Raw genomic sequence first — 11,493 nt, 5'->3', positions numbered from 1 at the left:
CCAACATCTGCCATCTGCAAGTGTAGGGCGCTCAGGATCTGGCCTGGGTGTTTTGTGTTAGTTGTCTGATGGCTGTGTTCAGCATCCTCTCACCATTTAGTTGTCGGCTGGATTTGTAAGTTGAATGTTGATATGAGCACAGAGCAAGCAGTTTTCATATTGTTTTATCTGTTTTAAAATGTAGTACTCAGCGCTGACAACGGTTTTCTTCAATTGCTGAACTAAATTTACTGCAGTATTCCTTCTTAGTCTCGATTGATATTGCTGGAATCCTTCTCTCTCCTCTTTTATTTTTAAAGAAAAATAAACGCTGTCGTCTCCCAGGAATGGGCGTGTGCTGCAGGGAATGATTTATTAAGTGTCCATTTGATTTGTCCTTGGATAGGTTAGTTCCAGTCCACTACTGTGAACCCACTGCTCCCTATAGAGGTTGGACCAGTCCTATTTATCACTTTGGGATATCATTCAACCTCCTGCTGCATGTATAAAATCAGGTGCTTTATGGTGGAGCTGCTTTGTTTTTTTCAACGTTGAATATTTAAGTATATCTGTTAACGGATGTGAGAAAATAGTCATACACTCAAATATCATGATACCACAATAGCCGTAGCAGGGCAACAGCCATGTCATTTGTAAAGTGTACCATGCTTTCTTATAAACACGAGTCAGCCTGATGGCAGCATGCTGACCCGAGCCATTGACACCTGAAGACGACGGAACAGTGAGAGGGAGGGATTTATTTTCCTGCCACCCGCATGGGCGAATTAGCCTTGAACAAATAAGTGGGGCCATTTCATCCATGCTGTGCTAGCATGATCCCAGACCAGCACAATTGCCCCATCATACTACCTACCTACTTCTTCACGGTTAACACCATCAGAGAGCCCTGACACTCGAGGTTGTCATTGAGTGACTTTTGGCTGTCAGCAACATGACAACATGGCTGCAGTGGTATTCTTCTTCTTTCAACACTTTTTTCTTTATAGTCAGCCCTCACCAACAGCAGGATTTATCGACTGTCTGTTGTAGATTCAGACCGTGCCATCACAGTACACCTCATCCAACCATGCCGTTCCAAGAAAGCATGCCATGCTCAGCTGCACCTCCTGTGGGCTTTTAGCTCAAGCACTGCAGGTTGGCCCTGGTGTGACCATGCCACTAAAGTACCATATTGTTTCCGCTTGCCGTGATTTGTATCCACTATCACGATGAGTTGACGTTCACATCAGCACACTTCTGTTTACCTCCAGAGGAAGAGGTGTAACACAATTTCGTACAAAATTTGGTGCAAAAAAAGACTGAAAATTGGACGTGTTACAAGAATAAATAAAACTCACTGGATTTGCCCTTTGGTCAGTGTCTCACACGGCACTTAGCTTTTTCAGCATAACTGCGACGATGACGAGTCTCAGATCAGCCATTTATTTTTTTTAAATGGTTTTGAAATGGTGTCATATCTCCTTTTTTAGTGATAGGGGGCTGAGCACCTACAGTATGCTGGTGCGTATGTCAGCTGAAGCTAGCTATGCAGTCAAATTGTTTTCACATTTGTCACATTTGTTTGATTTATTATTATTACTATTTTAAATTTGTCTCAATTCGTGAGCATTAATATTGTGGTCCTTGTATTGAGTTCTTGTTATGTGAGGTATTTTGTTAAGCCCTTACTTGTTTGAGTGGGAGAGAGCCCCTGAAAACCTTAGCATTATAATCACACAAGATATGCAACATGTGATCCCATGCAAAACATGATTTATCCAGGAGAACAGTTATTCAAGTAGGAAAGTCGAGTCCTTCTCTGGTGGAGTGTTCCATGCACCGTGTGTGTGTGTACAATTGACTCAGCGACTTGTGACATTAGTCCTCAGTTCTGGTGAATTGAAACATGACATTGTAACTCGGTAGCACCGCTGACATAAACGCTGATGTCAGCCAGAAAAGCAGGAGTACACTCTGCCTGGGATGCAATGAATTTGTTTTTATCGGCAAGTCTTGCCAATTGAATTCTAATTTTAAAAACAACTGGCACAAGTCGACAGTACAGGCCAAAAGTTTAGACATGCCTTCTGATTCAGTGTTTTTTATTTTCTTTCTACTTTTTGCTTTGTAGATGGATACTGAAAATATCACATATATGATGCAGGGTATGTGGAATTATGTTGCAAAGAGAAAAAGTTGAATTTGAGTCATCTAAAATATTTCATATTTTACATTCATATTTTGGATTTTAGTAATCAAGGCAGAAGGTGGCTTTTCTGAAGAATCTAAAATACAAAACATGTTGTGAGTAGTTACACACTTCTTTGTTTACTACATCATAGTTCTGATGCCTTCAGTGATAATCTGCAATGTAAATAGCTGTGGAGATTAAGAAAACACATTGACTGAGAGATGTGTCCAAACTTTTGGCCTGTACTGTGCGTGTTTTGACATCCATCATTTTGAAGTGGCTTGTTAAGTGGGTGGATCTCTGCCCCGAGACATGAGTATGTCTGTTGTACAAGGTTTTTCCCTCAAGTTGAGTTCAATTCTGGAAAATGTTTTCCATAAAAACTGAGTCTAAATTTAATGCAACGTCATTAAAGTCAGTAGTAGTAATCTTCTCTCACATAGAGAACACTAAAGATGAACTTGGAAGATGCGGTTGTTGTTCCTGTTTTTTTAGGGTTATTTGATCTTTTAGTGCAGCGGAATACTGTGCTGTTTACCAGTGCAGTTTCAGCCTCTTGACAATCAATGTGTGCTCTGGCTCTGGAGGAAGAGCTGGGACTAAATTGTCGGCTGTCCGGAACTCGTCCTGCTTAGCTGTGCGAGATAATGGGCAGTCAGATAATGACAGTCCAAGGATACTCCTGTGAGCAATCGATTTCAAATGCAGGATTCAATTTGGACACCTGCATTTCTGATTGGACGTAGTAGGGCTCTATTTCTTCCTTCCTCTTCACCGCCGCACTATTGTCTCATTGTTCTGATTCTGTCTCTCCTCAAACTCGTTCCTCTGCTCTCTTCTCCTCTTCCTAACCTTTCTAGACAAGTCTTGGGCAGTAAGTATAGGTGCATACATGCACCATAAAAAAGTAGGTCAGACAGCCCCAACACTTATGCTAATGCAGCAGATAAGCCTGGTCAGTAGTCTGCTGCCTTGCCTCCTGGTGTGTGTTGGCTAGCATCGTCTCTTACTGTTAATGGAATCTAAGAACCAGAGGAGTGGAGTAAATTGGAAGATACGAGTCAAAAATATAGGCTTCCACTTAGTATCATGTATCTGAGTGGTACTGCCTGGCGTGTAGATATGCACACCCACTCACAAATTTAATTTCATGCTCTTCTATAGCAGGAGGAAGACAGTCCGACGTTCAAAATTCAAATCTTCCTCCCTTCTCGGGTGTCCATGAAGTGTGGGGAATGTGTTTGTGCCTTTTTTTTTACTTGTCCTTAAACAGACTTTCCCACAATTATCTCACACTCCCTCACAGTGTGTCGTAAATCTGTCCAAACCTGTCTGCGGCACTAGGGCTCAGTGAAAAAAGCAACCTTCAGCTGCTAGAGTGAAAAGTAAAATTGCTTGTGGTCCCCACATTTGATGGTATGAGAGCAGTGAATGTGATGATATTTCAGTTCCAATTTATTAACCTGATTTTATTTATCTCACGACTGTAGTGAGTATTTAGTGTAGTGCCAAAGTAGAGTATAGGGCATTGTTAGAAATCGCAGGGGAAACAAGTGCAGGTGAAAATTGGCTGTATTGTACCAGGAAAGCGGCCATCTACCTCCATCTTCCTCCATGGAGCTTTTCATCCTCCATTCTGATCCGAAAACATGCTGTGAGTTAATAAATGATGGCATGATAAATAGTTAAGTGACCTAAGGAAACTTCATCCCAGGAAATACAGGACATACTTGCAAACGTGTAAAGAAGCCCGATGGCCATGATGAGATGATGGTCAGTTGCTGGATTGAGATTTTATTAGAATTGTTAACACCTTAATGCCTACTGTTTTTATTATATACATATTGATTTACCTTTGAAGTATAATTCTGGTATTTGATGTGTATTTGCCACTTTTTTTCATACTACACTCATCAATCGACTCATCAATCGATTGGTAGAGATTGCTTGGTTGAACTTCTGACCTAACTGTACACTTAAGAGGTAAAAGAAATGTGTTCTTCACTTTGGTTGAGGTGGCAGTTAAAGCTTTTCAATTGTGACTTCAAAACAACTTGTGTCATCCTAGATCTGTTGCTGAGAAAAAAAAAAACTCTGGTGTCGAGGGTTCTCTCTAGTGCATTGCCTCTTGCATTGGGATTTTGTCCCCACATACTGATATTTTCCCACCGTAGCAGGGGATTTCTGCTGTTCAAGTCGACGTGTTGCGACTTGCTATGTCAGTTGAAGAAGTCTTTGTCATTTAGCGGAGAAACTGAGGACGTTAAGGATGACAAACGCATTCTTCCCTTGTCCAAAGCAACTTCCCAACACATCAAACCCCTGCTTTAGCGCATAAGCTGTAGTTACAAGCGCTGGAATATCGACAGTCTTGGCAAACCGATGGTGTCATTGTGAAAGCTCCATGTTCCTCCATTTCTGAATAGTGTATCTCTAAAAATATATAGGCACAAAATGTTACACCGATGTGATCTGTTCGGATCACGTGACATAAAGTGGTCACGGTCATGATCTTTCCAGGTGCGTTTGTGTGATGCATCTGATCTGAAACGAAAAGGAACTCAGGAGTGTGGAGAAGATTTCAATTGTGAGAAGGCCAGTAGGGAGTTTGTGTGACGTCTCATGGTTTCACCTTTACGCTAGCTTACTTCTTTGTGGTCCAGAAGGCAGCAATAATGACTCACCCAAGTCTTAACAATGACTGCTAAAGGTTCCTTGCGTCCACTTATTATTATTATTATTAACATGCATTGTGTGATAGGACTAGTTTGCTCTCTTGACTGGTGACGCAGTGGAAATAATTTCATATCATTTTGGCCAGTGTGAAGGGCTTAAATGACACTGCACTCAAAAAAGCGGAAGGTCTCGTTGCATGTACTGAGTACAATCGCGTCTTGATAATCTGCAACACTTCCTCAAATCGACCATGAGAACACTATTGCAGCGGTCAGGTCTGGTATAGTGGTACAGGTCAATAACCAGGTCTGTGAGACGGATTTAGATGGAAGGAAGTTGATGCCTGATTTATTTAATGTGGCGTCTGTAACCAGGATGATATTCCAGGTCATTTAAATCTATGTGTTCCCTGAGGTTAAAGAACAAGGTCTTGTTCTCCAAAACAACACCAGGGTTGTCACACGGCAAAATGTGTTGTCTGCGCGCATGTGATACCAAATGCGTGGTATGAGTCACATGACGCATCAAACAAGGGCGGCAGTTCCAAGTACTTACAGAGCCAGAATCTTAGCTCATTCTGTGGTTTTCCACTGTGTAAATCAAATTTATCTGCAAAACTAAGAATCAATGGAAAAATGTCATTGACATTGTCTATTTAATGATAAAGATACATTCAGAAATGTCTGTCCTTGCACCAGTTCTAGCCAAGCTTTGTCATGTCAGCTCCCTTCTCGAACTGTGGGCAACCTCCGATCGAAACCCCAACTGTACAACAAGAGTCAGATGACTGACAGCTCTCTTCCAATCGTGTTTATAACCCATAACTGGCAGGGCCACTTGTCGCCCTGGGCAACCCTTACTATGGAGACCAGCTTAAGTCATCAGGGATTGGATGCTTTTCAACAAGTTTGTTGCATTGTCACGTCACTGTCTCCCATTGGAGAGCAGCAGCAGCTCCTCAGTTAATGTGACGGATGGAGACAAGTTTTATTGCTTCCATCAGTGTTCCTGTATGTAGTAGTCTGTACAGCTAGCTCGACTGAATGGCCTCTCATCAGAAGACTGTTGTTTCCGGTCTCTCCTGCTGGAGGTTTTGCAGTGGCACTATTGCATCAGAATTTCATAGATTCCCGACGACACGATCATAACTAATGAGCCAAATGTGTGTCTGAGGCAATAACTGTGACTTCGCACCGTTCCTGGCTCCGGCAGTCGCTTATTTCGGGAAAAATCTATGCGTGGTGGCTGCACTAGTGAGAGCGACGTGATTGATCGATGCTGTCGGGAACTAACAGACAGAACATCCATCCCTGGGGGGTGGGAGCTGGGGGTGGTGGGAGCTGGGGGTGGTGGGAGCTGGGGGTGTGGGGGTGTAGTCCCTTGGAGGCTTCATGGTCGGCAAGTGTCTGTGGTATCAGGGGCCTTTTGCTTTCCTGTTTAGGTGTGTGCAGAGTTAGTGGGTACAGCCAGAGGTTCAGTCACAATAGAGAGAGAGAGAGAGAGAGAGAGAGAGACCATCACTACTGCTTAGTTTGCCTAATTTGTGGTCCAACCGCAGCCCAATATGTTGTCTCCTGTCAAGGAAATTGTGGTGTGTTCTAAAACATCAAATTGACTCGCTGTTTATTTACAGTGAGAAAGAGGTGTTCTGTTTATTCTACACTGTGTAGGGATTCCATTTATACCGCTATATGAATTCACATCATAAATATTATAAATTGAGCTGCTATTACCCATCTATTACACAGAAACGGCACAACTCTAGGTGTAGGGGTTCGAACACTACTGTGTGTAGTTGGTAATGATTGGCCAAGATGGAGACTCAACATCAATGCTGAAAGGTTTGTTTCTCTCTCCACGCAATGTTCAGTCCTTTCATGAGAGGCGTTAGACAGGTTAAAGGTTCAAGCCGTTTTGAGAAATAACTACCAGCCACTCTGTCGTCAAGGGTGCCACATGGGTCAGCAGGTTGAGTGGCAATTAGACTGAAAATGTTGCCGGGTCAGCTCCTTTACACCTGATCTCAAATGAGTCTCACAACTCTTGCAGCGTTTCCCATCAGTTCTCATCGGCTTTATCTCATCGGGAGAGGAACTTGTTGGTGTCATTGAAACAGCCTTTGAGGTTTGATATGTGCTGCCACACTTGCGGACGAGGCCACTTTGCTTAGGCCTCCTTACGATGCCTTCTCAAAAAACATGACCCTTGGCCCATGAGGGTGAGAGGTCCGTCTTGAATTCCCACCAAGGGTTTGAATCCGGTCACTATCTGTGGGGATGGGCTGCTGAGGCCCCATGAAACGGTGTCCTTATTTTCAGAGCCCAGTTGAAACCACAGAAACCTCACTGTTGAATTCCTCACTGTGGCAATAAATAAAGGCTAGTCTAGTCTAGGGCTGCAACTAACAATTATTTTCGTTGTCGACTAATCTATTCATTATTTTTTCAGTTAATCGCCATTACCTTTGTTTGGACTTATTTTGAATTTCTGTTTCACCATAAGTTGTTTAAATCCTCTCACTGTGATTCCCAGACACCGCACATTATTAAACAAGAACAGTGGTACCTCGGTTTTGAACGTCCTGGAGTTCGAACAAAAATTTCGAGATTTTTTTGCTTCGGATTTTGAACGAAAATCCAGAACTCGAACGCCCCCAAATGAAGCCGGAAAAAAACCCAACGTGCGTGGACCGAACAGCTGACCCACGATGCGCTTTGTTATTGTGTATAACGCAGCCTCTGTATGCAGACGTGTCCCGTTAGCTACATTTACTGACTGTTTTTTCTTCATATTGAGGTGTAAAACCTTTCCTGTCTCCGCACTGGACCGTGGTAGAGTGTCACAGGGGAGGTGCTCGCTCTCCACACCTCCGAGGCTGGAGCGCACACTCCAGGGTTTGATGTCCTGTTGTGGGCTGGAGCTGGGACAGGGATGAGGCGAGTCTGGGACAGAGCGTTACTTGGTTTATGACTTTGTCACAGCCAAACTGCACAGAAGCGCACATTCAGAGCTGGACACGCACCGGACACCTCTTCACTTCTGGAGAGACGTCACTCACTCGGCAACCCCTCCCACATGCAGCGGCCACACACATAGAGGAACAGCGCACCTGCAGCAGACACTCTACATTCACTCCTACAAAAGACTATTTTAAGGCTTGGGACGCATTATTTCTTTTTCCATTCATTGTAATGGGAAAAATCGATTCAGTTTTCATACAAATCGCTTCTCGAACGGCCGTCTGGAACGTGTTGTGTTCGAGAACCGAGGTACCACTGTATGTTAATATAATGACACACAATCCAGGAACATGTATTCACCCTGTGAAGCACGAAACAGTTGACAGAGAGCTCCAGTTCTTTAAAACTGAGGTCTTTATTGGTCCTTGAGAAGAATCTAAAATCATCACTATACACAAATGTATCCCATATAAAATAAAAAAAGGTCTTATTTTAATAATAATCTAAACCGATGTGTTCAGTGTAGCTCCCGAGGTCAGTTCAGGTTATTATTAGGAGGAGAGACACTAAGGACACTTCACTACGTCACTGTAAACAAAAAAAACACTCTCGTAGCGCAGATGTGACGTGTGTGACAGCATTAAAAACAAATCCGTTTCCCCTTACAAGTTAGCGCCGTGCTAACTGACATGCTTGTTGTTAGCGAGTGTGTGTGTGTCACAGACCAACACTCTTGATCATTCTACCATGGTGTCGAAGGGCTTTGCTCATCCTTAAGACGCGTTGTCTTCGCAAACAAAATGAATGATTGGAGTCGGACCTCAGTCAGGAACCAATTGAAGGAACATACATTAACATATCTGAATGATTCCAGAGAATGTGATATTTTCTCGCTGCTCAACGAATGTTTGTTGTCGGCGTTATCGATGGCATCAACTAATGTTGCAGTCCTTGTCTAATCTAGTCATTTTGACAGCGAGAGCACCACCTGCTGAATACACTTTCTGTAAGATGTGTTTGTACTTTCATCTCTTATTTGCAGTTGGGAATATATTAGGACAAAAAAATATTTAGGAAAGTATGAATAAAATGAATGTCCTGTTCCAGTCCTATGCTGTGAAAGGCCCGTGGAGCTTTCTCACCTGACGAATGCAAGGAATCCATCTCAATCGTCACATGGGAACCTTGTGGGTTGGGTGTGAGCAGTTACTGGTGATTATTTTAAGCAGGAGCTAAACAAATGTTGATATTTGCTGAATATGCTTTTTTTCCTCTATTGCAGTATTGTGAAACAGGACAGATCAGTTCAATTTGTTGCAATATTCCTCCCAACTTGCTTTTTTTAACCTGGGAAAAATGACTAATAATTCCATTTCTCGAGGAAGAGACAGTCGGATAAGTGATCAGCTCGAGGCTTGGACCATTCACACGTGCGCCTGATGTGATAATGGATGCCAGTTGGTGTTAAGACAGCTCCTGCACACTTGTTTTTGCTCTTCAATGCTTGCCTCTGGTGAACACTTAAAGAATATTTTTGTTTCGACTGGTCACTTGAGTCATGTTAGCCTGTTCACCTTCAGTTTCAGATTGACATGAATTTGTATGCTGTGGTATTCTAGATACGATACTACTGTAGTGCATCAGCAGGACGGCTCATGCAGGGAAAAAATGTTTCCGGACTCCGATGGTTTGGACTGGTCGACTGACTAGAGACAGGGAGCATGCTGGACAAACAAAGTGATGACCGAGAAGAGGATGGTTTTCAGGTTTGTGGATGTGATAAAGGAGAAGGTGAAGAGACTGGTGGGTCTTAGGAGGAATGCACAAGATGGGTCACGAGTGAAGAGGCACTACGCACTAGCTTTACTGAACTGACCCTGATTTCAATAATCCACTTGTGATTTCATGAAAATACTTTTTCTCTCTTAACATTTTAGGTGGAAACTTTGACAGTATTATTATATTTACACACAAACCAGGAGGGCCCGCTGACTAGTGCTGGGGTTTACAGAGGTGTCATCTAAACATGCACCACGTTCCGGAATAGAATGTTTTCCATTGTCGTTGGTCGCCATCAGGCTTTTAGCTAGGAGGGCGTCTGCAAAACATGAAAAAATGGACGCCCAATTCATTATATTTATATATTATATATATATATATAACGTAATCTGGCGAGAATCTGCGTCCATTTTTTCATGTTTTGCAGATGCCCAATGCCTTCCTAGTTTTCCTAGGCTTTGAGAACAGAGTTCAAGCAAGTATTGAAGTATTTTGTTTCAGTCATACAAAGCGATGGACAGAGGTGAAGAGGAGCGTGCAGACAGGGTGGAATGGGTGAAGACGACTGTTAGGTGTGATCTGTGACAGAAAAGCGTGGCAGCTAGACTGAAGGACAAGTTCTGTAGGACGGCATTTTTATTTTTCCTTTGCTCAAGCTCCTGAAACCAAACATTTTATTGGGACCTGAGATGAAAGTATATTGTGAACATACGGAGACTGACCCCAGACTTTGACATTGGAACTGCTTGTCACCACAGCTTGACACCTGACCATGTCTCTCTCGTCCCTCACAGCGGAGCCCCTCCCTCTCATGGACCTGTGCAGACGTGCCGCTCGCCTTGCCCTCGGTAGGGAGCGCATCCATCACATCGACACTCTTCCCCTGCCGCAGACCCTCAAGAACTACCTCCAGTACCAGTGACCCTGCTCACTTGCTCATGCAGAACCGATAGATTTTCAAATGAACCAGCTTTCATCATCATCATCATCATCATCGTCGTCTTTGTTAGACAGATGGTGAACACTGACTCCAGTTACAGCCCCAAACGCTGCAGTGAATGGTTTTAGTTTACCAACTCCTCTATTGATGACCTTGAGGAAGCCTCTTTTCATGGGTGACCGTTTGAAAGTAACAATCTCATGTTCAGTTCAGCATCGAAAGCGAGTTTGTGGAATAGAAAGCATGTTGCTTGCTATTTCTGACTTTTATTTGCACACAAACATCAACTCAAAAGCTGTTAGTTGTCATCACCTAGCAACCAAATATTCAAATTTCAGTTGGCGTTGTCTGATTTTATGTTTGTTTTAATGAAACTGTCTCGGACTCTGCAGCTCTCTGCCCTAACGTCAGTGCGTGGAACTGAAGTCTTATGTGCGTCTTCTAGAGAGTCGTCTTCATGATTTTAAAAATGCTGCTTTTATATCTTTTCTTCCACGGTCTTACACTCGAGTGGGTTTTAATCCAGAGAAAGTTTTGTTGATATATTTTTTAAGTTTTTTTTTTTTCTTTTATTGACTTTTAAGATTTGTCTGCCAGACGTGATGTCTCGCAGGTTTTGGTGGAAGAATGTCTTAACCTGAGAATCTTTTTGAATGTGAATAAAGTAAACTTTGCTGAAACCATGCAGTGTGTTGCTTATATCAAGTCCACACCAATGTTATAGTGACTTAAACCTCTTAAATGTTATGACGAAAGCAGCATTTAAACTTCAAATGATACTACATATCATGACGACGTATCAGCACCCTAGCCTGAAGCTTCATGAAACGATGTTCTCATTTTCAGAACTTCGTATGTGGCGCTCTTGGTTCCATGGACTTTAGGAGAGTGCCATCTTGTGGGCTCTGAAGTAAGATGCTGCCCAGCATTACATCTTAAAACCTCTCGTCATTGTACTCATCGATTGA

General features: G+C 42.8%; 1 protein-coding gene across 4 annotated transcripts in view; it reads left to right on the top strand.

Annotated features, from left to right (window-relative positions):
- LOC128764271 (SPRY domain-containing SOCS box protein 4-like) overlaps window positions 1-11,195 on the top strand; it is a 42,238-nt gene extending 31,043 nt beyond the window's left edge. For all 4 annotated transcript variants that reach the window (XM_053873898.1, XM_053873897.1, XM_053873899.1 and 1 more), the window contains one exon: window positions 10,380-11,195. In XM_053873898.1, coding sequence (XP_053729873.1) covers window positions 10,380-10,507 — 128 coding nt within the window. In that variant the 3' untranslated portion in view covers window positions 10,508-11,195. The remainder of the gene's footprint in view (window positions 1-10,379) is intronic.
- Window positions 11,196-11,493: the final 298 nt, after the last annotated feature.

This window comes from Synchiropus splendidus, chromosome 8 (genome assembly GCF_027744825.2).
Source record: "Synchiropus splendidus isolate RoL2022-P1 chromosome 8, RoL_Sspl_1.0, whole genome shotgun sequence".
Lineage (NCBI taxonomy): Eukaryota > Metazoa > Chordata > Actinopteri > Syngnathiformes > Callionymidae > Synchiropus > Synchiropus splendidus.
Note: the sequence above shows the minus strand (reverse complement) of the source record. Positions and strands in the feature narration are given on the sequence as shown.